This window comes from Odocoileus virginianus, chromosome 6 (assembly GCF_023699985.2).
Source record: "Odocoileus virginianus isolate 20LAN1187 ecotype Illinois chromosome 6, Ovbor_1.2, whole genome shotgun sequence".
Lineage (NCBI taxonomy): Eukaryota > Metazoa > Chordata > Mammalia > Artiodactyla > Cervidae > Odocoileus > Odocoileus virginianus.
Genome location: NC_069679.1, coordinates 77,996,746 through 78,024,401, shown reverse-complemented (window position 1 = coordinate 78,024,401; position 27,656 = coordinate 77,996,746). Strand labels below are relative to the sequence as shown.

Below are 27,656 nucleotides of genomic sequence, written 5' to 3'. Positions count from 1 at the left end.
GTTAATCTTGTCTTTCATGTTGTCATTGAATAAAGAACTGGAACCATGCCATTACTTGTCCATTGGAAAGAACGTTAGGTTTAGTTACTCTGAAACACAATGAACAAGAATAAGACTCAGGTCAAGAGATTCAACCATAAATATTCTTTTAAAGCTTCTTTTGTGCTTCTTAACATTGTGTGGTATTAAAAGATATTCTTTCATGAAGAGGTGGTCATAGATAAAACAAGAATAACAAAATATTAGTAATTCTTCAAATCAGATAATGAATAAATGGGGGGACTGTTACACTATTTGCTTTATTTTTTAAAACATTTGGAAACATTCAGAGTAAAAAGTCAAATTAAAAACAAAACCAAAATACACAGAGATCCATGGCATGAAAGGAGGGACTGTGGTCCTCTCTGCATTGGAGATGAAGGTTTAGGTGACTGGGGTTTCATTTTGCTGATGAACCAGGTCCAGTTAATTACTACGTTTACCACTATTCATTGATTCATTGCAATGCAATTAATAAATTGATCTACTGGCTTAAAGTTAGGAAAAAGGTTCAAATTTATTTATTAAAAAAATTAATTTTACTCTAATTTGTTGTCTTATTATGTGCATGTATAGAAAGATACAAATTCAGTTCAAGGTGATTAACTGAACAAATTTAGAATTTAAGAGTGATCATGAGCTTTTACGTGTACAACACAGTGTTGTTGACTGTAGGTACAACATTGCACAGCAGAACTCTAGAACATATTCACCTTAACTGAAATCTTATGCCTGTTGACTAATAATTTAAAGAGAGTAAATCTCATGTTAAGTGCTCCTACCACAATAAAATAAAATATTAAAAATACAAAATAATGCACATCACTAAATGGGTGAACATTTCTCTGAAGGCCTCTTGACTTGTGTTTAGCTGACCAGCTGTCACAGGAAACCCGAGGACTAGAAACCCAGGAGAGGAGTGAAAATCTTAGGATGTGAGCTTCTCTGGGTGTAATCCAAGCTGGATCTTTTAAGCAGAGAACTTTAGCGGTAATATAGGGAAAGCTTTGCCGATGAGCAGGCAATTGAATTTTATATTTTCTTAGCAAAGGAAAGAATTCAGGAAATAGAGTGATTCACTATCCTAAATATTTGTGCAATTTCTGGTACTAGCTAGCCATGCAAGTAGCAGCTAACTTTGATCCTGCCTGAGTCAGGTAACAAGGCCAAATTGTAATAATGATCAACTTCTATTAAGGTTTATGATGTGTCAGGTATAGGCAAAGCATTTTTCCATGCATTATTTTATTTAATCTTTCCTGACAAACCCATACAATAGGTAATATTATAATTTCCTTCTATAGGAATGAAAGCTGAGCCTTAGGTACACTAAGTAATTATCCAAAATCACAGCACCAGAATACACACCATGGCATTCTGATTCTAGAACCCAGGCACCTAACCACTGGAAAAGTTCATAGCCTCTTGACAGTCACACCATTCATTTAATACAACTCCAAATTTTGGTGTGGCTTCCCTTTAGTTGTTCTGTCTTCTAGAGCCTCTCATACAACCTTAATGCTGCTTTCAAATCCTGGTCCCCATTCCTTTTACAATCCTATTCTGCTCTGTGGTTTACTTTCACTTGGATTTATTTACTGTTCTATCTAGCACCTGCACTCACATCAACAAGGCTAGAATTGCTTCTGAATTCCTGGACTCCTTTGAGCCTTGAAAATGTTCACTTTACCAATTCCCAACACCATGCATATCTATGGTGGACTGAATTGTGTCTGCCACCCCTCAAATTAATACACTGAAGTCCTAACACCTAGTGTTACCATATACAAAGGTAGGATCTTTAGGAGCTAAATTGAAATGAGGTTCTAAAGGTGGGAACATGATCTGCTAAACTGTGGCCTTATACAAAGAGGAAGAGAGATTGGTTCAAGATGGCAGAGTAGAAGGACATGAACTCATCTCCTCTGCGAGAGCAAAAAAATTGCAACTAGCTGTTTTAACAATCATTGACAGGAGGACACTGGAAACCCACCAAAAAAAAAAAAAGATACCCCATGTCCAAACACAAAGGAGAAGCCACAACAAGATGGTAGGAGGGGCACAATCAAAAAGAAGCGATCTCTTCTCTCTTTCTTGCACATGCTCAGAAGAACAGTCACATGGGGACAGGAAGAGAAGGTGGCCATCTATAAGCCAGGAAGAGAGCCCTCACCAGAAAACAAACCCTGCTGGATCTTGATCTGGGACTTCAGTCTGCAGAACTGTGGGAAATAAACTTATGTTGTTAAGCCACCTAGCCTATGGCATTTTGTTATGGCACCCTAAGTAGACAATACAACATCTTATTACCTCTTCCTTAGCTCCAAATGCTCTGAAAAAAAAAAAAAAAAAGTTGACATTGAATTATTTCTTTACAGCTACCATTATGTAAGTGAAAGAGCTCTAAATTTGGAACTGCAAGACTGGATTTTAAGCCATGAAATAAAAAGAAATGTTGTAAAATATAAAGTATTACTATTGATGCCAGATGAAGTCAGCCAACCTCTTCCTGACACTTTTCATTAGCTGCCTTCTGGACAGACAGCCAACAGACTTCTGCCTTGTGCTCACAGCCTCATTATTAGTCACATAACTTTGCCTTCAGCTTACCTAGCATATTGAGGCTTTGACTATAGCTGTCACAACTTCTGTCAGTTTCACTGCAATATGTCCCTGATTCCATTTCCTCCTTTATTGATATATCAGAAAAACAATTCACCCCCTCTCTGTTCATAGCAATACTTCTATCCAAAAACTTGATCACTCCAATAATCTTATATCTTCTTTGAGAGAGTATCAGTATTGCCAGTCTCTTCACTAAATCACTACCCCTTGACCTTGAGAACCATTCAAGACATTCTCCTGTCTCTCTCTTCCTGTCATTGACAAATTCTCAAAACCTTCAGAGCCATGTCTTCCAATAGTGTAATTTATACAGTCTGTTACCTATCTAAATTATTATTTTGACCCTACTGGCTCCTAGTTCAATATGTTTTTTTTGGAATAGCATGTAGCCCTGTTCTCTGCCTATCAATTTTTCCAAAGGTTTACCTAATACATCAGCTCGTCTATTAAACCTTACCTTAAGTAATTTCTTCTGAACTCTCAAAGAACTTAGTTTGCACTATTTTGTTTGACAGCTTGTTTGAGCAACCCTTAGTAGATTACTTATTAATGCTCTCAGTTTAAGACACAGTAATCATTTAATAATGCTTAATGAATACATTACTAATCAAGCTGATCTCAAACAGCATCAGAATTTCAATTCAACTGGACAAAACAGAGGCTTTTAGAAAAAAATCCAACTTCAATTTGAATATTAGTGAATAGATCTATACAAGAGATAAAAAGGCTTAAATTTCTCATTTCCATTTTCTGCTTTCATTGAAACAAAACCAATAGTAGATTGACTAGCACATAGTGTTCAGTAAATGTTAGTTGAATTATCAAAACAGTAAATGCTTAAAGTGGTTCTAGGATTACACTGAATAGTAACATTTAGAAAGTTTATGGACAGAAAGTTAATAGAGAATTTTGAAGGTGTGTCTGTGGCAATAAAAACTCCATGATTTGGGGAGCTTAGAAGACTGTCCTTTGAAGGAAAAAATAGTTTACCATTTAAAACTATGGTGCTTCTACTGAAGGAGTTGATTGAAGTAAAGAGTTTTATAGGGATATACACATTTCTGGTGGAAAACTCAAGGAGAGCTCAAAGAATCAATATATCAGTGTGATTTCAACTGTAAGAGGGATAAAAACAATTATGATATTAGGTAATGAAATAAAATGATTGTTCCAGGGCTCTCGTATATGAATATTCTGTGGACTTTTAGGAAGAATTTTTAATTTTTTTTCCCTGGGATAATAGCAAGTGATTGATAAGACAATTTAGCCATTACTGTTTGAGGGCTATGGGCCAGCCACTGTGCTTATAACCAGGCACTTATATACAAGTGAGCTCATTTAATTATAGAACAATACTAAAAGGAAGGTGGTATCATTCCAGTTTCATGGATGAAGTTAAAGTCACTGCACCCTTTACTCAAGGTCTGACAACTGATAAAGGACAGACCCACGATTCACAGCCACGATTTATGAACTAAGCTTTTCTGATTCCAAAGCCCACGGCCAAAGTCAAAAACACTGGAAAGAGATGGTATAGTCTCAATACTTCCTCATGGAGACAATGAAAAATTACTTCTGTTCATGGACATTAACCAAAGTATCTGAGCAAATGCCACTTAGATCTTGATAACTCTACTATATTAACCATCATCTGGAAATTTCTCTGGCAAGTTTAACATTTTATTAAATCTATACTTCCTCTGCTTACCCCAACTTCTGGTCAAGTTGACTACTTTATGTAAATTATCAGAGACAGGAATAAAAACAGGAACTTTTCATAGTTGGATATCATTAAGCCTCATTATCTATGTCCTTGATAGTCGATAATATAACCATTCCACCAATGAAATCTAAAGGAACAGGGTTAATCATGTTTGTTTTTAATTCTAACTCCTTAAAAACTGGTAAACAAAATATGGCTATAGTTCAGGTATTTAGTTAACCCATGTTTCTAGATCACAATAAAAAATGTAGAGTATCATGGATTATCCAATTGGCAAAGTAAGCATGCACATAAGGAACCAGCATATCAAGGACACCTGAGATATGACAAAGGTTCCAGCGCTCATGAATGTTACACAATTTTGTAATCTGAAAATCTAGAAAGAAGCTGTTAAAATTTAAGCACTCACTTAAATTTTGACTTCAGATTTAGTATTTTTCTAAAAAATTTCAATATGGCAGAAGGCTTGGAAAGAAGCCACCTAACACTTTCCAGTGCTTCTGGAAAACTGTTGAAAGTTACTTACAGCAAATACTTAAAAAAAGTTACCAAACACTTTAAAAAATATAGTATCTAATAATTTTTTTCCAGAATAAAATGCTTCTGTAGTCTTACCTGTTCAGGAAAGTTTTTCCTTTCTAGTTACCTTATCTAAGTAATAATGTAATAACAATCATTATGTAAATAATAATAATCTAAATAATAATGCCTCATTTGACAGACAATAACTGCTTAGCCCACAAATATATCACTTTTGATAACTTTAAATAAGCAATCATTTAAAGTAGCTGTTTGTAATATTTTATTTCACATGAACATGGTCCTAACTTACTGAACTTCTAATATGATGATCTTATTTAGCCCCAGTCCAAGATCTTTTAATAAATGTTTGGAAAATAAGAATGCATAATCATACAAGGATTGGGAAGAACATTTTATTGCTAAGCATATCCTTGAACGAAAATGCAAATATGAAATAAAAGAGAAAAGGAAAAAAAAAGCAGTAACTTCACAACATCATAAAATAAATTTAAGAGTTTGCTCATAAAACAACAGGAATATGATAGAAGCTCACATACAGAATGCACATGTTCCCATAAAATTGTCCAAATAGAAACTTACACTAAAAAGAATATAACAAATGTATTTTTACTCAAATTAAAAAAATGTAAAGAAAGAAAGCAGGAAATCAGTTCACAAGACCTCAAGACTCCAAGAACAGCAATCTTTTACAGACACCGAGATATAATCAACTTCATATAGGTTGGGCCATTTAGGTTATCTAAAATCGTGCTCTGATACCTCTTTATAATCCTGTCTTTTCCAATGATAACAAAATAATCCAAAACTCTTAACACATTGAAATATCAGATAATGAGGAACACCTCTTTCCATATACATTTAGTAAAGGCTACCATCATTGAGATTGCATTTTTTGCCCCATGTCTTTAAGATATTTTCTCAAAGTCAAATATTCATGCAACTTACAAAGACCAGCAAGAGTAGATTTCTAAATCTAAACAGCTGATGGATTTTCATCTGTACAAAAGAAACTGTATATATCTGACCCTCCAGAGGACGCATTGCCTTTTTATGTAAACACTCATCTTGCTCTGTCTCTTGCTTTTGGGTTAGGCATGGCCACTGAACCAGTTTATTGTTTTACTGTACATTGTTTCCTCTTTTCAGAAAGAAAGAGAACTGGAACAGAAACCAAACAAACCGAAATAAACAAAGGAAAGAACAGTTCTCAAAGCAGTATGTACACAGGTGGCTAAGGAATTATACCAGCAAAAATGTAGTAAAATATGTAAACAAAATCTGAGAAGAGTTTTTTTTTTTATTCTTCTTGACACAGTTAACTGTGACAAAACTAAAACTCACACTTTCTTCACATTTTAAGGTTTACTTTTTTGTTGTTATTTTCTTTGAAAACAACATTCTCATTCCACTTCAAGATTTTAACAGTTTTCCTGTTTCAGTCATCCCATCAAACATACCATGATAAATATATCTGTATATATATTTATTTATATATATTATACTATTAAATTCCATTTTTTTGTGTGTCACAGCAGCTTTATTCATTTGTTATTTATTTATCTTTAGAAAAGATGGGTGAAGGGAGACGTGAGCAAATGGAAGGATAGAGTTATCTGTAAATGTCAGGCTGGAAAATTAAATCACTAGGAAAAACCTTATCATGTTGGGGGCGGGGGAAGAACTATGAGTTTTGCACTCTGTCATGCCGTGTTTGGCTTGTGTGACCTTTTGTGGTTCTATCACAAGTTGAACTCCCCTATTGTCTGTTTTGATTCTTCAACAGACTTCTTGTATCGTCTTTTCTCTTAAATTCACATGCATTTCGATCAGTCACAGATCCGGCCCACCCCCGGCCCCCTTTCCTAGGAAAGGCTCTGTTTTAATTTGTGGGGCTATCTCCTTTACCTCAATTTGGCTGGGCTCATGGACAGGAACAATATTGTTAAGTGAAGCCGATAGCTCTGAGAAAACCAGCCCTAACCACATCTGTTCAGGGTTTGGGTGGCAAATTCTGGAATTTGATCCTGAGGGACCAGCTTTTCCAATAAAAACTATCATCCATCCCATGATTTTGCTATGTGTTCAGCAAAGCATCATATAGAAACAGACAACAGATTCTAGAAACACCACAACCTGATATGTAGGGTGAACACCATGGTAGCTTTTGAGTTCATATGGCAATAGTCTCTCTCACTTTCGTTTTCTGAGATTTTGTTTTTCTTCAACTTATGTCCAATTATTTTCAAAAAATAATCAAATACCCAAAAGCCATTTTTTTCCCCTCAGATCTTGAAAAGTTACACGCACACTGGCCAGAACCAGATAAGGGTGGGTTTTTGTTGTTTTTTTAACTTTTTTTTTCTTTTCTTTTTTTTGTTTTTGTTTTTTACATAATTAAACAAACAAACAAACCAAAAAAAAAACAAAACATCATTACAGTCAAGCTTCACAAACATTATTACAGACTCACTTGGAGTTATGGAACAAGTAAGCCATGAAGTCTTCTACCTTGGGTGAAAGGTCCTCAAGAGAAGGAAGCTTCCAAGTCTGCGAAAAGTTGGGGGGCCGAGGAGGGGGTGGGGGAAGCCACCTGCTCGCTCCAGCGTGCAAAAGTGTGAGCTGGCTGACACAGCAGGGCAGAAAGAACTTTCTGTCTCCGAGCGGCGACTGCGTCAAAGCAGCCTGTGGCTTGCGCCTGGTCAGTTAGGTGCATCTTGGTGTTGTGTTCGCGACTGGTTTTCCCCACCGGGGTCCCGGTCCATACCGCCCCGTCTCCTAGGACAGTCCGGACCCGGCGGATGCTCAGGTCGCCGAGGACACGCGCGTCTGCGGGCAGAGGGACGGCCCGGGCTCGGCTGCGCGCGCCGGCGGCGGCGGCGTGGCGCCTACACGTAGTACTCCTTGTCCTTGTTTTTCTGTTTCTTGTGGCCGCCCTTCGAGCTCGGGGGCTTCTCCTTGAGCAGCGTGCCGTTGCTCTGCGCCGAGTTGCTGATGTAGTTCCGCGTCTCGTCCACCTGGTAGGAGCCCTCGTCCCTGTTCCTGTATTTGTACATGGCGTACAGGAGGATCAAGATGCAGAGGGCGGCTGCAGCCACAATGCCGACGACCATCCCTGTGGTGCTGCTGGACTCGCGGATCACCTCTGAGGCCCCCGGGACCCGTCTGACTCCCGGCTCCGTGGGGTTTGCTGTGGGCACATTACGGAACATGGGGGAAGTAATTAGTGGGCTCTTCAGTTTGGTGCTGTCTAGCTCATAGGCAGTGGGCAACGGAAGCAAGACTAGATCAGGCTGGGGTTTGAGCTCACGGTTATTCATTTTGCCAGCTGGCAATTTGGGCACCATCCCAGACGAGGAGGAAGCTGTGAAGCGGATCAGCTCAGGGGACAAAGATGTGGTAGTAGTCCTACTAGTTTCGGAGGCTTTGTTAGGTCTAAAGTCCTTGGATTCCCACTTGGGCGCATGTGCTTTGTAGCCACCTTCGAAGATTGAAGTGGAAAGACTCTTATCTGTTACCAAGGAGAAGGTGGTGTAAAAATCTTCATCATCAGTAGGGGGCAGGTTAGAGTCAAAGGTTTCCCCTGAGCCATACCCAGATCTCACCAAGCCATCATCATCACAACCATCGCTGCCTTGGTCCGACAAGCAAGGTAACCCCGCCTCAGAGGTCATAGACAGGGAATCTTTGGTGGTCTCAATAATGGTGAGGAGGGGGCGGAAGGTAGGGGGGAGTGTAATGGAAGGTGCACGAGTGGCAATAGGAGGGGTAGCTAAAGGGTCTTCTACAAGAAGAGGGAGAACTAATTCACCTCCTGGGATGGGAAAGAAAAAAGAGAAACAGAATTAGTACATTTGCAGAAAAACAAGTCACAGCCGTGCTCAGTGAATGCAGTTCATAAGTCACATCTCAGAAACGATGAGAGCCTTGGATGCACATCCAGACCCTCTCGACTTGCAGCCCAATTGTTCCAGGCGGATTTAGAGCCCATGGTATGCCTCTTGCCACCAAAACCTGAAGGTCATAGAGTGAGGGCTTAGATGTTTAAAGATACTCTCAAGTAATTATTTAGATAGAATTCAAACAGGCTTTTTTCCAGGATCTGCTTATGGGATGATGACACTTAACTGCACCATTGCAGATACTCACCATCAATTGTGCGTGTGTGTGTGTACATGAACACATGCATGTGATTAATCTGTGAGCATTTCTTTATTTTCTTCTTGGGTTTCTACTTATTTGATCCCATTAGGATGAGAATGACAGATTTCCCATGTCCCTGAGATCAAGATCAAGGAAACAAAAGAGCTCATCTTCAGTATTTTATAAGTTACTACTTTTTATTTCATATTTATCAAGTGTAGTCTTTGTTTACTATAAGCTAACTAAGAGGAACTTACAGAGGTTGAAAATGTTCATACAACAGGCCCATTTTGACTATGCTGTTCCTGAAATTCCTCTGACTATAAAACAACTTGCTTTGTATTGGTCTAATGTTATATTCATACATTGCTTTTATGTTATATGCAATATATGCTGAGCAGACACTAGATTGTAAAAATACACAGCCTACATATCCATGACTTAATGGAAACTTACTTTTAGATCCTGAAATGTAGAGAGAGCAAAGTGAATTTTTAAGATCAGTGATTCTTATTTAGAGTGGTAGATATTTATCAGTTTACCCACAGACCCTTGTTACTGCCCTTATACCAGGGTCTATTTATAGTGTTATTTTCAAATAGAGGAAGAATCTCAGGAAGTCACAGTTCATGTCTTCTGTTAAATTTATTTAAAAAATTATTCCAACTATTGTTTTTAAAAATCTTCTAGCAGAGATAGCATGATGAGTCCCTGCCCCAGATAACTGCGTTCACCCACGTCAGAAGCTTTCATTCTCTGCCAGAGAAACTGAGTCAGAGAGGTTGGCAACAGTGTACCCGATGCATATCATATGGAAGGGAAGGCACAAGAGAGCATGACCTACCCAATGATGTTACACATGTGGGGAAATAAAACAAGAACCTTTCTGAGAATCTCAAGATGATATTTTGGCCTATGCTCTAAACCCCAGGCTTCACTTCTAGAGCTCAGAGTTTGCAGCTATTGAGCAACCGATTTTTACACATTTTACAAAGCTTCAGGCTTGCTTTCCTGGGCTAGCAGGCCTATGGTGTTTGTTTGTTTTTTTTTTTTAAACCTTGTAAACATATATAATTCATATATCTTGCAACTTATTTAATGCATAATTTACACACTTTTGCTAGTTTTTCTAAGTGGAATTTAGAATACAGGTCCCCAAAGGTAAGCCAGTCTTACAACTAACCCCGAGGTGCCTCCTTTCGCCCCTATTCTTCCAGCCCTGAGTGTTATATTTAAGATGATGGAAGCAGGCAGTGTTTGAGTGAGGAAAGAGCAGTGAGGACAAAGGAGTGAAGGCTCGTGCAGTCTGCTTACAGATTCCCTTAGGATTGCTCAGAATGATTTTACTTGCCTTTAGAGGACAAGACAGGATTTTTGTACCCATCTCACCTAGAACAAAGGTCTAGCATGGGTGTTCTTTTTTGGCACAAATACGGAGAGTCATTTGCTTTTTAAAGTAAGGAAAAAAGTCAACCCAATATATATTAAGTGGAAAATAAGCTGGGATAAAGGGCAAGGAATGACTGATTTGTTGGGAGGCAAAGTCCTGGGACAGATAATTGAATGCAAAGGCAAATTGTTAAGTAGCATGTGAGTTTCCCTTTAAGTGAGATGAAGATCACTGTTTTCCTGATTACAGAGTGGCATTCATTTGCACTTTTAGTGTACCATCTGTGACACCCAACTGGAGTCTTAACGTTTGCCTGTTTTATCCCCCTGTCTTTTCAATCCTAGCTAAAGCTTCCAGAGTGTCTTTGTTGTTAAAAAAAACCTACAACATCTACACACTGCTCATTCTGCAGTTAAATCACTTCCACTTTCCTTTACGTTTCACTTTTCATTCAACACCCTGAAGTGAGCATGTCTGTTGGAGCAGGAAAAAAAAGTGAAAATCATCCTATTCATGATGGGAAGGAAAGAAGGTCTGGACGTTCACTAATTAACAAAGAGCTTCTAAAGTTGATGAGGCCCTTTTGTGAAATGGTAAAAGCTTATTTCAAAACTAAAATGATGGGTAGGTTGGTGCAGAGTTCTAATAACAGAATCTGTTAAAACTGCTAATCTTCAATTTTCTTGGCCAGGCTGCTATTAATCCTAGTAGTAGTGATAAAAATGATAAAGTATGCCCCTCCTAGGGACTTTTGGGCCTAAAACCTGGTAAGGTTTAATCAATGAAATTGTAGAAACTTCCATAGCTCCCCTCCCCTGACATCTCAAGGAATTGGAAGAATGTCTTTAGTTTAAAAGGCGTGTAGAGGTTGGTGTTTTAAAGGGGAATTAGAGTGAGTACAGGTGGAAATGTTTAGATAACTGTAAACAGGAAAGGTGCTTGGCACAAGTATATGCCATTTTTATATCAATTCTATATTTAAGATGACTCTAGGGTCCAGAGGGTTCCAAGGGCTCTCATATCATTTGAGATAAAGAGGAGAGGGATGTGCTTCTCCCATCATTAGATCCTTACTAGAAATGACTTTGACTGCAGAAGGCTATTTAAGATTTCACACTTACTTGTGTTAATCCAAAGTGACTATCCTCAGAAATGTTGGAGCAGCTGAAAAAAATTTTTTTTCACTGCCCAAAGACCATAAAGTCAGTGATCTCTCAGATGGCCATGCTTACAAAAGTATTCATAGAAGCAACAAGCTTAAAATCATCAGGAGCTGCTGGCAGAGTATTACAAAACCTGTAATCCATCAAAACTCTCATTTCCTATTCCGTCCCCAGAATTTTTCTTTGGTTTGGAATAAGAACTATCTGTTTTCCTTAAAAGTTAGCATTTTAAATCAGGGATATATACTCTTTTTTGACAGGGTTGTGCTTTTCTTTAAACCAGAGAGATCAGTGGGGATATAAAAGGTCTATTTTAGCCCTGAAGGCTGCCCTGCTTTTCTGCTTTATGAGTGTATTTATAGATATATAATTCATGCGTCTAGGGCTGATATTCAGCAAAAGGGGCTCACTGCCATTGGAAAAGACAGTGTATTAAAAATTTAATAGAACTCTTCTGAACTGTGAGAATGTTGTAGGTGATAGTGATGTGGTGGGTCATCTCAAAACACAAGAAGAGAAGCATAAAGTTTCAATATGGCTCTGACCTTTGCCTCTCAGGAGATATTTGCGTCTTAGAAGTCACAAATATATGAAAAACCGGTGACACTGAAGAATGAGACTCTGGGAGAAGACACCATGCTCCAAGTCCTTAAACTTATTTTTATCTGTGTTTAGTTTCTTTACCTCATCTCTTACTTGCATTTTTCTAATTCTCTGCTGGGAAACTCATGCACAGTGGGGAGAAGTCATTTTTCCCCACTAAATTAGTTATTGAATTGTATTCATTTAGTCACTTGGCTCCATGGAAGTGTGTGCTTGTAACATCCATATTTGGAAACTTGGAACCGTGAAGCTCTTCTTCAACTATCCTCAGGAAAAATAGTTTATCTGAAATGGATTTGATTCCAAAAGGCTACAGAGTCTATTCTTTTCAAGACATGCCCAGATAAGATGAGTAATAGCCCCTTGATATCATTGCCTGGGTGTGCATGCTAAGTCGCCTCAGCCATGTCCGACTCTTTGCGAACCTATGGACTGTAGCCCACCAGGCTCCTCTATCCATGGGATTCTCCAAGAAAGAATACTGGATTGAACTGCCACGCACTCCTCCAGGGGATCCCCCCGACCCAGGACTCGAACCTGCGTCTCTTACATTTCCTGCATTGGCAGGTGGGTTCTTGACCACTAGCACCATCTGGAAAGTATAAAAGAAGGAACATCTTGTGGAGTTTTTCATCTGCATATTGATTAAGAGTTTTGCCTTTGAAATCACTTAGACGCAGGTTAGCATCACAGTTTTCTGGTTTACTAGCCCTATGAGTTGGTCAAATTTATTAAATTCTCTGTAAAATGGAAATAATAACACAGCTTACCTCAAGTCACCAGTGTAAATAATAATGATTCATGTTAGTGCCGCTTAAAATGCATGTTAAGTATTTAGCACAGAGATGATTGCTATTCCAGTATGCTAGATATTAGTAATATTTCTATTAGGTATTTGGGGCCTATAAACATTGATACTGTTGATTACTTTTTTCTGACCATTTTTAATAGAGTAGTCTCATGCTGAGGTAGAAGTATAATAATATAGGATCTAGATAATTAAGGCTATTTGTAATGCAGTGTTTGAAGAATGATTTATAATAGTCCCAAGAGCTTGTATTTAAAAGAAATGAGTAGCCTTATATCAAATGGATTTAGGCATCTTCAACAAAAACAAAAGGTTTCAATTAGATGAAATACCACTCTATTTAGGAGGTTCTTAGTTTTAAACCTAAACTATCATCCAACATGTCAAACAATATACACTCATATAAACCAAGGCAGATAAAGCCCACTCACAGATGCTGCTGCATTAGAAACATATCCCTTATCCATGCTTCAGTTTGATATTTTTGCAATAGTAATACCAATACCTAAAATTAGAGTGAAGCAAGTAACTTCTTTATTTAAAAATTCTATAGCCCTTCTTGCTGATCTTATGTTTCCTGAAGTGCATAATTGATCCAAATACCTTTAAGGGCAAGGGGTATTCTCACCATAGAGTCACACAAAATGGTAATACCTACCGAAAACATTTCCTAAATAAAACTTTAGGTGTGAAAATCATCGTGTTTCTTCTTGAGAGACTCTTACGATCCTTTTAAAGCTTACCTGATTACCTTGAGAGAAATGGCAAATATTAATAGAAAGGGAAAAGGAAAGACAGACAGGGAGGAGGGGAGTTTGGGTGCTTACTGTGTGCGGGTTTCTTTCACCATAGTTAGTTCTATACTTTGGAAGGCAGCATTATCGTATTATCATAGGACAATACTTAAGATATCTGAGATTCATGATGTCTCTATTCTCAGTAAGTCTGATTTTGTAGCTTGCAGTGACGGTGATATTTTAATCCTGGATAAAACAAACTCTACCATAGTCACTTGAGAGTATCTTATTTCCCTGTGCTGAAGGAAAATAAAATCAGGGACTGATTTCCCCAAATGTTTTCCAAGGAGTTAAATTAGGGTGTAATTACCACTAATAACACTTGTAGTTAATTCAATTAATTATCTTCTAGGATACAGGCCTCCCATAGGTTGTATCTAATTTCATATCCCACTGTAGAGACTACCATTACTTTCAAAGCTTTAAAAGTTGGTTCAGGCAAAGAGGTCAGGCTTCCCTTGGATGGTAAGAACAATTTACCTATATTCTTCCACCAAGAGTAGAATTCATATTGATTATTAGGAGCAATTCAGCACAAAACATAACAATGAAAATTAAGCAAATAGACACAAATGAAATAAAATAGTTACTATTATCTTAAAAAATCATATAGTAGAAAATAAAATCAACTTCAGGGCCAAAGTAAGCTAGAGGGAAAGAAAGCAAATAACATCAACATCAAGGCATTCACAATATAAGGAAGGACAGAAAGAAAAATAAAAGCAAATTAAAAAAAATACAGGTTGTTGTAGAGAAAATAAAGAAATCATTTCCATATAGACAAAATAATTTAAAAAAAAGCATACTGTATTAATTTATAGTCAACTTACATCAACAAATTGCCCGCATGTTTTTTGGCATGAAAGAAAAATTTACAAAAGAAAGTTGTGTAAGAATGCTCTTGGACAAATAGAATTGCCACATTCTTGTAACTTGCTTTTTTTGTTGTCATTTCTTTTAAAACTTTTGAGCAAAATGTCTAATTTTCAAATATAATAATTTACAACAGAGGATGATACAGGAGGCAACAACACATACATCCACACCACATAACATGAAAAGAAAAAAAAATCTGCACTTCACCAATTTTTTTTACTTTCAGGGGCTTGGGAGGGCATCAATTTTGAATCTGAAATTATTCTGATTGCAATGATTTAAAAAAAAACTTTTTTTTAAAAAAAAACCTGTTTAATTTTATAATTTGCCTTTGAAAAAATCTATGAATCTAGAGAGTTTTGAATGAATTTCTGCATTAATATAGGTTCTCAGATATATATTGAGTTTAAATCTTTTTGTCTTTTTTTGACAAGTTTTAGAATTTCTTAAATTGAAGGGGATGGATGACAGCACATAAATCTGAACAATGCTAAAGAAAGGAGGGGGATGGGAAGGGAAGATGCAGAAAGGGTAGGGTCATCTATGAGTGTACTACACAAGAGATGAAGATGATGGGAGTAAATGTGTAAGTGAGTCGCCATGTCCATGTAAGGGCGGCACGGAGTGATCTAGCTGCGTTAGAGCTTCTGGCTGTAAGGAAGGGATGGGCAATATACAAAAACAAATGAGCCTACACATGCCCATCTACAGATATAAAGAACAGAACTCTAGCACTCACAATCTCACACACCCTAAGCTGCGACTTCTTCAACATGCAAGTATTCCACAATCATTACAGTTTCATTAGAGATTTTCCAATAATCAAACTTTCCAATAGTTAAACTTTTGTCCCTACTAAAAGTAGCCAAGATACATGAAATAATAATAGTAATCATAATAATAATACTACTTATAATAATGATCAAAAGGTTCAAAGCAAAAACAAGGAGACGAGGTTTACGCATTCAAGTTGAAAAACTTCATCGGCAGCCACACAGCCCCATCAAGAGTTAGGGGAGGGGGTTAGAGGTCTTCCTATGTGACTGAAAGACAAAGTTGTATAGGGTGCCCGTTGACTGGGTCATTCGTTACTTCCTTCTATAGGAAGGGCACTGTCTGAGTGACATCACCCATCTTTCCCACACCGCCCATGGTGCGTGTGATTCGTGGTGAGACTGGGCTTATGTGAAAGATGTGGCTGTGGGTTCTGCAGCTGAAGTTGTTCCACATTTAAAGAGGGAGTGGGGAAAAGTTGCAGAAAACAGTTCATAACTTTTTTTTTTTGTCATAGTTTTGGATAAAACCAAATCTAAAGATCCAGCAATTAAAAAGAAACACATCAATATATATTTATAGATAGATATATATATATAGTACAAAAAGCACTTAATTCCCAAACAAGAAGGGAGCAAAGAACAAAAAGTAATCTAAAGAAAAAAATAGTTCACACACTTTCAGAGATGAACAACCAGATGCACACGCTGATGCACAGACAGAGCAGTCAGGGGACACTTTTTTTGTTGTTGCTGTTGCTTTTTATTTTCTGGCTTATTGATTCCCCTTTTGGTTGATAGCCAACATTAAAAACAAATTTTGCATTTTCTTTGAAAAAGAAAGTTTGCATTCTCTTAATTTTTTTTTGTTTTGCTTTTTTTTAAAAAATAAAAAGGGCGTGCAGTCTGGATGTACGTCCTAAGTAGACATTTGAGAGAGAAAAAAAAGAGGCTAAGACTGACAAATGGGTAATTGTCTTTTATCCTGTCACTGCAGGAATGCTAACCAAGTTAATACATGCTAAAAGTAAGTTGCATTTAGGGAAAATAGAAAAACAGAACAGCAAGCTAGGGTTGGGAAGAGGTCAGCAAGACAAATTTGAGAGTAGGAGAAAGGTATTGGATTTAGTTTCATGCCTTTCCAGTAGGGGCAGAGGGCATCCCAAGAATTCTTGCCAATTGCATTCTTGTAAGCATGTGTGTGGGTATGCGTTCATGTGTTGGGCGTTGAAGTGGAGCCTGTAGAAGCAGCAACTGAGGTAAAAAAATACATGGGAGTTCGTGGGTTCTGCTCTAGGAAGCTTAGCCTGGATTCATTCACAGTCTCAGAAGGCACATTTTGTAAGACCTAGAGGGGTCATCATTAACACGGCTCCATGTGCGTGTCCTTGGGCTTAGCCAGATTGACAGGGTACACGTGTGATGATTGTGGTCATCAAATATACCTGATAAATGGAGAGTCTGGAGCTTTTTCTAAGTAACAGGAGCAAACCCCCGCTCTCCAGTCCTCTGCTCAGAAAGAGCACAGTGCCACAGAGTCAGTAAGCTATAGGATCCTCAGGAAATGAAGGTAGCTTATTTGAAGGACATTGGGGGAAACTGTGCCTGTCTCCTAGAGACTGTGTGGGAAACAAAATGCTCCATTCAACCTACAGTGACAGAAAGAGAAGAGAAAAGTGTGTGTGTGTGTATCTGTGAGTGTGTGTGAGAGAGAAGATTGTGCAGAAAGGACCATGGAATAGGAGGTTTTAGAAATGGCCTCAGCCTCTACTGGAAGAGATCACAAGAATCACATTAAATAGTTTATCCCTGTGAAAACATCAATTGTCAACCAAGGACTGGGAAACCCGGGTAGGAGAACCACAGAGGTGAGACACTTGAGAGCACCTGCTTCTGACAGCCAATTCCAACTACTCCTAAGAAGTTTTTTAGGGTGACTTTGACAAATGGAATACATTTGTGAGGAGGAGTCAGACTTTTGTCCCCTATGGGACGCCCCTTTTATTATTTTATTTTAAAACATTATAGTAATGTGTCCCCATGGGTCAGTCCGTACCAAGATTTTTAGTCTCTGGTTTTATGTGAATTGTTATTCTAGGAACTTCACAAAGGACAGCTGGAGGTTTTAGGAGGAGGGAATAAAAATCCCAATAATATAGGAAAAGCAAAACCCTTGTTGCCATTTAGTTAATTTTTTTGAATAATTATACTTTTAACGTTGAATTTTACTGTATGACAAAATCCTATAAATGTTAATATTGCCTCACAAGGCATCAATTAACTTCTGTAGAACAAAGTTTTAATGACATTCATATGGGCTATTTTTTTGTTTCATAGGCAATTTTGTAGGAAACATAAGTGATGTAAGTCTGAGATATGTACAGGTAACATACTCCTGTAAAATGAGAGGTGTTTTGAAGAAGATCCATCAGCAATTTGAGTCTGCTAAGGTTTATACTGAGTAATTTACCTATTTCAAAATTGCCTGTTTTAAAGCTTATATAAGTAGGACACCATTTAGTTTCTGGAAATCACTGGTTTAAACAATTGAACATACCAAAATGTATGGTTGTCACTTTGCAAACAAAATAATGTATGTATTTTTTAAACCCATGGAAGCCACAGTTTCAAATGAAGCCAGCACAGTGCTATATCCGTGCATATACATTTTAGAAATCAACCCGCAGTTAATACACACAAAGCCTGTCTGATTTCCAACATAAGATATAAAATAGTATTGCTAGTAGCTCATAATCAGGCCACAACTTCCTTTTCATATTTCACTACATATCTACACTAGATCTTTATTACCAATAACTGCATGGTTCTGTGTTTACACCTCTATTGGGTGTTAAGAATGCTTTGGGATTATATTTGCCATTGAGAACAAATAATACAATAAAGTGACTTGCAACAGCATATTTTGATGTAACCACTTTTATCCCACTATGTCCAAATAACTGTCTAAATGCAAAATCAGACTTTTAAGAACATCAAACGCAATAAGATGGAGTTACTCCGAATGCATGTTGGAAAGTGCACTGGTTTTGAAGAAATGCGTTTGTTCTAAGCTGCCTGTGGTTGTACCTGAGAAGCCCAAAGAATACTGAAGGAATTCAAGGTGCAAACCCGCCTCTCTGGCAGAGTGCGTCCTGCTTGATAAGGACCCTGTCTTCCATGTGCACAGGTGAGATCCCAGAGGAAGGTCCAAATAAATTATTTTTCATAACCTCCAAGATGGAAAAGAGCCCAGAACACCATCAAGCCCAATACTCAGAATTGTATTTCTGTATTAATGATCTGCTTGCTCAATTAAGAGCAACTTTTTATACTTAAGAAGAATGATAAAAATGGATAAAACATTACAAAAGGTAGTACTACATTTTCAAACCTGGTAAGGTAGGATGTTTACACATAGAAGGATCTTGAATTACTGACTTCTTTCCCTATGTTTACAAAACCGTTAACCTATACCTTCAGGTCTGTCCCCTAATCTCCATTCTTTTTTGTGAACCTACTGCATTCTATACAGATTTTCATTGACTCCAACACTCCATTTCATTTGTTTTCTTCTTAGTTTCAGCTAGATTCTAAGAACTTTAGGGTGAGAATATCACATCTTTTTATCTTTATTTTTCCAGCTAACCAGAATACTAATAATCATCCAAACATTTTTGAATGAACTAATGAATGAATGAATGAATATCATTAACTGCTTTTTTTTTCACCCTTACACTAGCCTAGAGCTTTCCATAGAGGAATTAAGATCTCATATCAAAAGTGGCTCACCTTGTACCTGAAATCTAGTATATGGGACAGAAGTCTTAGATTCTGGAGACCTGAGTTCCAATCTTGATTGTATTCTCTACTATGCTAGTTTGTTAGGATATGGAAAAAGTCAGTTAATCCCTCTGAGCTTGTTTCTTCCTGTGTAATATGGAGATTATAATGTCTGGTTAATTAACCTACCTCAAAGGGTAGGTTTATTCAACTGAGACTTTGAATGTCAAAGTGCTTATAAATTATAAAGGGCTCTTCAAATGTTTGTTACTATTTTCTTCAAAGTTGACACTATAGCATCAACTGTAAAATGAGGGTTTCATATTCAGAGAAGACTGAGTCCCAGACGATGGATCTCTGTGCTACTCCAAGTGTGATACTTGGGAGTATCTGCTTCAGCATCAAACAAATAACAACTTCAGTCAAAAATCTTAACATAAGTAGTATTATTACTGCGCTGTGCTTAGTCACTCAGTCATGTCCAACTCTGCGACCCCATGGACTGTAGCTCATCAGGCTCCCCTGTCCACGGGATGCTCCAGGCAAGAATACCGCATTGGGTTGCCATTCCCTTCTCCAGGGGATCTTCCCAACCCAGGGATCAAACTTGTGCCTCCTGCCTTGCAGGCAGATTCCTGACCATCTGAACCACCAGGGAAGCCCCTGTTGAACTTCTCTTGAACTCCTGTTCCTACCTCTCCAACAGTGCTGAGTTCTTAAAGCTTGATTAGTTCCTCTTTCAGTGGTGAATTGTTATTCCTGCATATAATTTTATAGTTACTTTGTTTCACTCTTCTGTAGGTTAGAGTTAAGCTCCAAAGAGGTCATATTGAGATATGTTCCCATAGGAACACTTTTTATCAAATCATGTGATTTGAGATGAGTTACTCCTCACCTGGAATCTGGAATTCCAGGAAACCCCTGGAATCTCAGTTTTCTCATTTATAAAATCAGGAAGAAAAGTCCTTTTAGCTCACAAATGTATCTAAATTTAAGTAAAATTACTTTGGAAACTATGCAATATTCGATTCAAATGGAAGAAGATGTTATTCTGTATATCCTAAGAGTTCAATGCCACTTGTCACTACTGAAGAAACCAAAGAGGATGGTGACAAGGGTGGATCTCTCATCAAATTCACTTGGAAAAACATATCCCAACAAGGATATGGGGGATAAGATGAGGATATGAAGGAATGGAGGGTCAAGGTAGCATTTTAGCTCTTTTCTTCCAGAAGAGTTAATATTTGTTAAGATACACAAAAGGGAAAACCCAATTAAGAAATTTCCAGGAATTAATATTTTTATTTTCATTTTGTTTGAATGGTAATCAGATATTAGTAGAAATAAGTCTTTCTTCACTTGGGTTATTACAAGCTCCTTGATGCACAAGCTGAATCTTTCTAATTATTTTACGTTTTTTTGTTTTTTTTTAATCCATCTAACATAGATCAGGACACACTGCAGGTCTTCAGTACATATTTGTTGAATTCAGTTACAAAATATAGAACAGCTTGTAACACTTGGATCTCTGATTTCTGAAGTGGGTGGTATTCAAATAAAGTCATCCTTATTGGCATTCATTTATTTAAAAAGAGTTCTCTTCATCAAGTATCTTCATGAAGTGAAACAGAAAGAGCAATGTAAATAGGGCTTAAAGCCATGAACTTAGCAACTGCTCTCCTTTTCTTAGCCTTGCTTCTCTGTGGGTTTTTAGGGCCAAAATATGCATACAGCTCATTATTTGCAAGCTATTAGGTCCTTATAATATTATTGAAGTGCAAGACAGTAGCTAATAGAAAAGTTTTGTTTTATCCACATAAAGAGGACCTGTGTGCCAGTCAGCAATGAAGACTCTGTCTGAAATACTTTCTTCTTTTAGCTTGAATAGCCCAAGATTTTTCCAATTTTCCTCCTCCTCTTCTGATCCTTCATCTTTCTGTTTCTTGGCTTAGTTCCAGGTGCGGCCCTAGGTTGAGTCATCCCATCCTGTCCCTTGTCTGTAAAGACCTATCACCTATATGACGGTGATCTGCAGTTCAAACCACCTTTCAGATTCCAATTTCCCATATCCAACTGTCTACTCAACATTCCTACTGAAATATCTGAGCAGTACCTTAAATTCAAAAGGGCTAAGGGAGAACTTTGGATTCTACTGTCCTAAACTTGCATCTTTCCCATCTTTTGGGTGTGACCCAGGTGTTGGTTATTGCTTAGTTGCTAAGTTGTGTCCAACTCTTTGCAACTCCATGGACTGAACAGTGTGTATGTGGAGATGAGTTGGGGTAGGGGCTCAGATATCATGACTAAGTAGGGGATCCAGGTGTACAAACCCCTAATTAGTCATGATTTTTGAGCCCCTACCCCAACTCACCTCCACACATGCAGTGTAGCAGGAAGTTCTATTGACTCTGGCAACAAATCCCTTACATTGACTTTCCCCCATTGCTATCATCCATGTCTTAAAGTAAGCCAGTATAGTTCCTTGCTTGGACACTGCCGTAGCCTCCCCATTGATTTCCCACATCCACTTTTGGTTCACTAAAATCCATTCTCCATAACGAAGCCACAGAGACCTTTAAGAATTATACAACATGAAACAGATCAAGTCACTTTCTTGCTTCACATCTTCAAAGGCAGAATTTTCCAAACAAAAATTCTGTACCACGACCTTTGGTGAAAGTTGCCTGTGGTTTGCCTACCACTCATGTCCAACAGCTGCCCCTGACCCAGAATGTCTCAGAATCTGGCCATGCTAGCTTCCCTTCCAAAAACACCCCGTTACTTTTTGTCTGGCTGATTTCTTCTGATGGTTCAGGTCTCTCTTCCAATTTTACTCCTCAGGGAGGTCTTTTATGACTTCCCTAGTAAGCAACCTGCTCACTAACTGATTACCCCTCACGATTCTCTATAGAATGTACTAGGTAATTCACATCCATTTATTCATGGACTATAAGCTCCATGAGAATGGAGACTTAGTCTTATTTTCCAGTGTACTTAGAGCTCTGCTTGGCACTTGGTATGAACTCAGGAAATCACTGCTAGTAAAAGAACCATGGCTCAAATAGCCTGAAAACCCTTCAAAAGGGGAGGTCGGGCTACTTGTCTCTTGCAATCCTCCACAGCTCCACACACAGTGCTATTCTCAGAGGAGGCCTTGAGTAAATGGTTTGTAGACTAACTACTGAGGCATTGCATTCTCCATTCTGTTTTATTTTCTTTTACTCTTCTCTAAACCAGATGGGATTTCCCTGAGTCCCAGCTAGCAGTTCCAATGCAAATTGGACCTTCTCATCCACAGCTGGCTTAAGCCTTCCCCCAAAACCCCACATCACTATCTAACTTTCTCCTGTTCATAAACTGGTGCGGGGATGTTTATTAAAAAATCAGGCTTTCCTTTGCAGTTGTGAAAGCTAAAGATAAAATAAACAGGACAGTTAGGCCTACCGCTGCCAGACTCTGATGTATGTCTTCAGGCAATAGGAAGGAATGGGCCAAATGAATTATCAGTGGGAGTAATGGTGATCAAAGTAGTGAAAATGTACTTGGCTATTCTGCCTGCCGTGGTCCTGCAGTCAGCGACAGCAGAACCCAGCAACAGTGGGGTCTTTTTCCTGAACTGATACCATGAGATTTTATGACCATGTTTTTAGAGTAATAAATTATTCAAGAAGCTTTATTTTGCTTCTGTTTTCCACCCAAGTCCATCTACTCTGTCATTATGACCAGAATCCTGACCATGTTCTTTGCGCTGGTGGTTTTTTGGTAGTAGAAGCTGGGCATTTCTCTGGTGCCTCCTCTCTGCAGACCCCTAAAGTTCTCTATGCGGTCCATGAGAAACAGCCATACTTGACGGTATGTTACAATAAAATTCACCATATCATGAAAACACCCTCTTTTCACCTAAACTCCATCTTCACCGCAAGCAATGTACAGGGTTCAAAAATCAATACCATGAAGGCATTTTTATACTCGGTGGAAATTAATACTATGTAAACAACATGAAAAGCCTGCCCAAGACTCATGCATTTGACATCAAAATGATATACCAGGATTGCATGACTTTGACCATGTCTTGTGGTTGTTGTTCAACCGCTCAGTCATGTCTGACTATTTGGGACCCCATGGACTGCAGCACATCAGGCTTCCCTGTCCTTCACTATTTCCCAGGGCTTGTTCAAACTCATGTCCATTGAGTCGGTGATGCCATCCAACCATCTCATCCTCTGACGTCCCTTTCTCCTCCTGCCTTCAATCTTTCCCAGCATCAGGGTCTTTTCCAGTGAGTCAGTTATTCACACTCGGTGGCCAAAGTACTGCAGAGTCAGCTTCAGCATCAGTCCTTTCAATGACTATTCAGGGTTGATTTCCTTTAGGATTGACTTGTTTGATCTTGCAGTCCAAGGACTCTCTTCTCCGTACACAGTTCAAAAGTATCAGTTCTTCAGCATTCAGCCTTCTTTATGGTCCAATTCTTATATCCATACATTACTACTGGACAAATCAAAACTTTGACTAGACAGACCTTTGTTGGCAAAGTGATATCTCTGCTTTGTAATAAGCTCTCTAGGTTGGTCATAGCTTTTCTTCCAAGGGGCAAGTGTCTTTTAATTTCATTGCTTCAGTCACCACATGCAGTGATTTTGGAGCCCAAGAAAATAAAGTCTCTCACTGTTTCCACTGTTTCCCCATCTATTTGAAGTGATGGGATCAGATGTCATGATCTTCGTTTTTTGAATGTTAAGTTTTAAGCCAACTTTTTCACTCTCCTCTTTCAATTTCATCAAGAGGCTCTTTAGTTCCTCTTCACTTTCTGCCATCAGAGTGGTGTCATCTGCACATCTGAGGTTTATTGATGTACCATGATTGCATGACTTTGACTATGTCTTACCTGAGCCTCAAGCAGCTGATTTACCAGAGAGGAGAAGACTACAGAGATGCCTAAATGTGCAAGACACATATCATGAGATTTATTTTTAAAATCTTTAAACTCAAATATTGTAGATTAGAAATAAGATATAATAAATTCCCTAGTCATTCCAAAAACCCAAGGCACATGAGCCTCTAGATTTGTAAAGGTACATGCTTAGAGACAAATGCACATGATCAAATGGTTAACACAGTGATCCTTGCAAATATGAAAAAGGAAAAATACATACAAATTTTAATTATATAGTTAAAATACTAAATTAACCAGAAGCCTACCTCTAGAGGGACATGTTCTTAAGAGTTATTGAGAACTTACTCTCTGCCAGACATTGTACTAAGTGCTTTAAATATTTAATTTCATGTAATCATTACAATTTCATCTTATATATCAGTCAGCTTGGGCTGAAAGGAGTTAATTTGCTTGAAGTTATACAACTAGGAAGTTGAATAGTCATGACTAAACTTAATCCTGTATGTTTTACATTAAACGACAATGCCGCTGCAAACCAGGATGTTTTTAAATATTCAGTTCTCAGTGAGTATGGGAAGTTATAAACAAGCTAATCTTTAGGTACAAAAACAGCTTCCACAGGAGATCCTAGGAGCTCTACCAATTTATTTCAAACTCCAATGAACAATGAGATATTCAGAGGGGCTCCAAGGGGTTTTTTGGCACAATCTCTGGTCATCAAAGCCAGACCTACTAAATCAGACTCTGTTGAGTGTAGTGGGGACAAGATGACAGGCAGTGTCTGAATATCTGTTGTTTTTTTTTTTTTAAAGCTCCCCAAAGGGTTTTTATGCAAAACCAGGTTGAGCTCATAATCAAAAGACCTAGAATAAATCCCAGCTGTGATCCACTCTCTGTGACCTTGAATTAAGCTATAACCTCTCTTATTTGTAAGATGGTGATAAACCTCACTGGATGTTGAATTAATAGGAAATGCTAGCTATACAAGCATTTTATAAAATACACACACATATAACTAGAGATCTCTTCAAGAAAATTAGAGATACCAAGGGAACATTCCATGCAAAGATGGGCACAATAAAGGACAGAAATGGTAGGGACCTAACAGAAGCAGAAGATATTAAGAAGAGGTGGCAAGAATACACAGAAAAACTGCACAAAAAAGATCTTCATGACCCAGATAATCACAATGGTGTGATCACTCACCTAGAGCCAGATGTTCTGGAATGTGAAGTCAAGTGGGCCTTAGGAAGCATCACTATGAACAAAGCTAGTGGAGGGGATGGGATACCTTTCAAATCCTGAAAGATGATGCTGTGAAAGTGCTACACTCAATATGCCAGCAAATTTGGAAAACTCAACAGTGGCCACAGGACTGGAAAAGGTCAGTTTTTTCACTCCAATCCCAAAGAAAGGCAATGCCAAAGGATGCTCAAACTACTGCACAATTGTACTCATCTCACACATTAGTAAAGTAATGCTCAAAATTCTCCAAGCCAGGCTTCAGCAATATGTGAACTGTGAACTTCCAGATGTTCAAGCTGGTTTTAGAAAAGGCAGAGGAACCAGAGATCAAATGGCAAACATCTGCTGGGCCATTGAAAAAGCAAGAGAGTTCCAGAAAAACATCTATTTCTACTTTATTGATTATGCCAAAGCCTTTGACTGTGTAGATCACAATAAACTGTGGAAAATTCTGAAAGAGATGGGAATACCAGACCACCTGACCTGCCTCTTGAGAAACCTGTATGCAGGTCAGGAAGCAACAGTTAGAACTGGACATGGAACAACAGACTGGTTCCAAATAGGAAAAGGAGTACGCCAAGGCTGTATATTGTCACCCTGCTTATTTAACTAATATGCAGAGTACATCACGAGAAACGCTGGGCTGGAAGAAGCACAAGCTGGAATCAAGATTGCTGGAAGAAATACCAATAACCTCAGATATGCAGATGACTCCACCCTTATGGCAGAAAGTGAAGAAGAACTAAAGAGCCTCTTGATGAAAGTGAAAGAGGAGAGTCAAAAAGTTGGCTTAAAGCTCAACATTCAGAAAACTAAGATCATGGCATCCGGTCCCATCACTTTATGACAAATAGATGGGGAAACAGTGGCTGACTTTATTTTTGGGGGCTCCAAAATCACTGCAGATGGTGACGTCAGCCATGAAATTAAAAGACGCTTACTCCTTGGAAGGAAAGTTATGACCAAGATAGCATATTAAAAAGCAGAGACATTACTTTGTCAACAAAGGTCTGTCTAGTCAAGGCTATGGTTTTTCCAGTGGTCATGTATGGATGTGAGAGTTGGACTGTGAAGAAAGCTGAGCACTGAAGAATTGATGCTTTTGAACTGTGGTGTTGGAGAAGACTCTTGCGAGTCCCTTGGATTGCAAGGAGATCCAACCAGTCCATCCTAAAGGAGATCAATCCTGGGTGTTCATTGGAAGGACTGATGTTGAAGCTGAAACTCCAATACTTTGGCCACCTGATGCGAAGAGCTGACTCATTTGAAAAAACCCTGATCCTGGGAAAGATTGAGGGCAGGAGGAGAAGGGGATGACAGAGGATGAGATGGTGGATGGCATTACTGACTCGATGCACATGGTTTGGGATGGACAGGGAGGCATGGCGTGCTGCGGTTCACGGGGTCTCAAAAAGTCGGACACGACTGAGCCACTAAACTGAACTGAATACATACTGTTAGAAATGTTAGAAGAATAACAATTATCATAACTGGCACATCAAAACCTGCTTAAAATTACTAATATATTAAGTTTAGGACTATACAAAAAATCGTTCTCTGGTTTGTTTGTTTTTTTCTAATATTCTACGTATTCTAAATTTGACATGGTGGAAGATTCTGTTATCTACAAGTACCTGTGAAAATAGTCTAAGTGATTTGGTACCTCTGCTATTTTCCTAAGTTGTCAAATTACAAATGCTCTCTAAATATCTCTGTTCCACATTGTTTTCTTACATACCATATCCTAATCCATTGACGCTGTGCAAAAATTTTTAAAAAGCGCTACAAATCAATAGTTGGAGAATTTCACCACATTGTTCTATTTTGATACCCTATTATTTTATTCTACATTTTAAAACCAAACTGGTAGTTTCCACTATTTGTTCTAAAGAAAAATGGTGTTCTCTGTACTCATCAAACAGATGCCACTCAGTCTCAGGCAGGACAGAAGACATAAGAATCAGCTTCCTACCGGGTCCCTTCAGAACCATGGAGTCCACCACGTCTGCCAGAGTGATATGGTGTTAGGATGAGGACAAGACACTCGCAGGGCTGCAGATCAGTGTCACAGAGTGAGAGAGAGTTACAGCCAGCTTTGAAAACTGAAGTGCCGACCACCATCGGGTCACTTTTAACACCTCCTCGGCCAGACCACATCAGCTTTTTTCAGTGTGGTTTTCCGTATTATTTCTCCACGGTGATAGCAAACAGATCCTGATGTATTTTTTCCTGGGCTGTTTCGGATGAATATGCT

General features: G+C 38.3%; 1 protein-coding gene across 30 annotated transcripts in view; it reads right to left on the bottom strand.

Moving 5' to 3' along the window:
* Positions 1-5,308: 5,308 nt before the first annotated feature.
* Positions 5,309-27,656, bottom strand: part of NRXN3 (neurexin 3) — a 1,774,064-nt gene continuing 1,751,716 nt past the window's right edge. For 13 of the 30 annotated variants that reach the window (XM_070469686.1, XM_070469694.1, XM_070469689.1 and 10 more), the window contains one exon: positions 5,309-8,741. In XM_070469686.1, the coding sequence (XP_070325787.1) occupies positions 7,816-8,741 (926 nt within the window). In that variant the 3' untranslated portion in view covers positions 5,309-7,815. Of the gene's footprint in view, positions 8,742-15,155; positions 15,359-27,656 lie in introns of those variants that run through there. The other 17 variants (XM_070469702.1, XM_070469703.1, XM_070469715.1 and 14 more) reach the window with 3 other exon arrangements.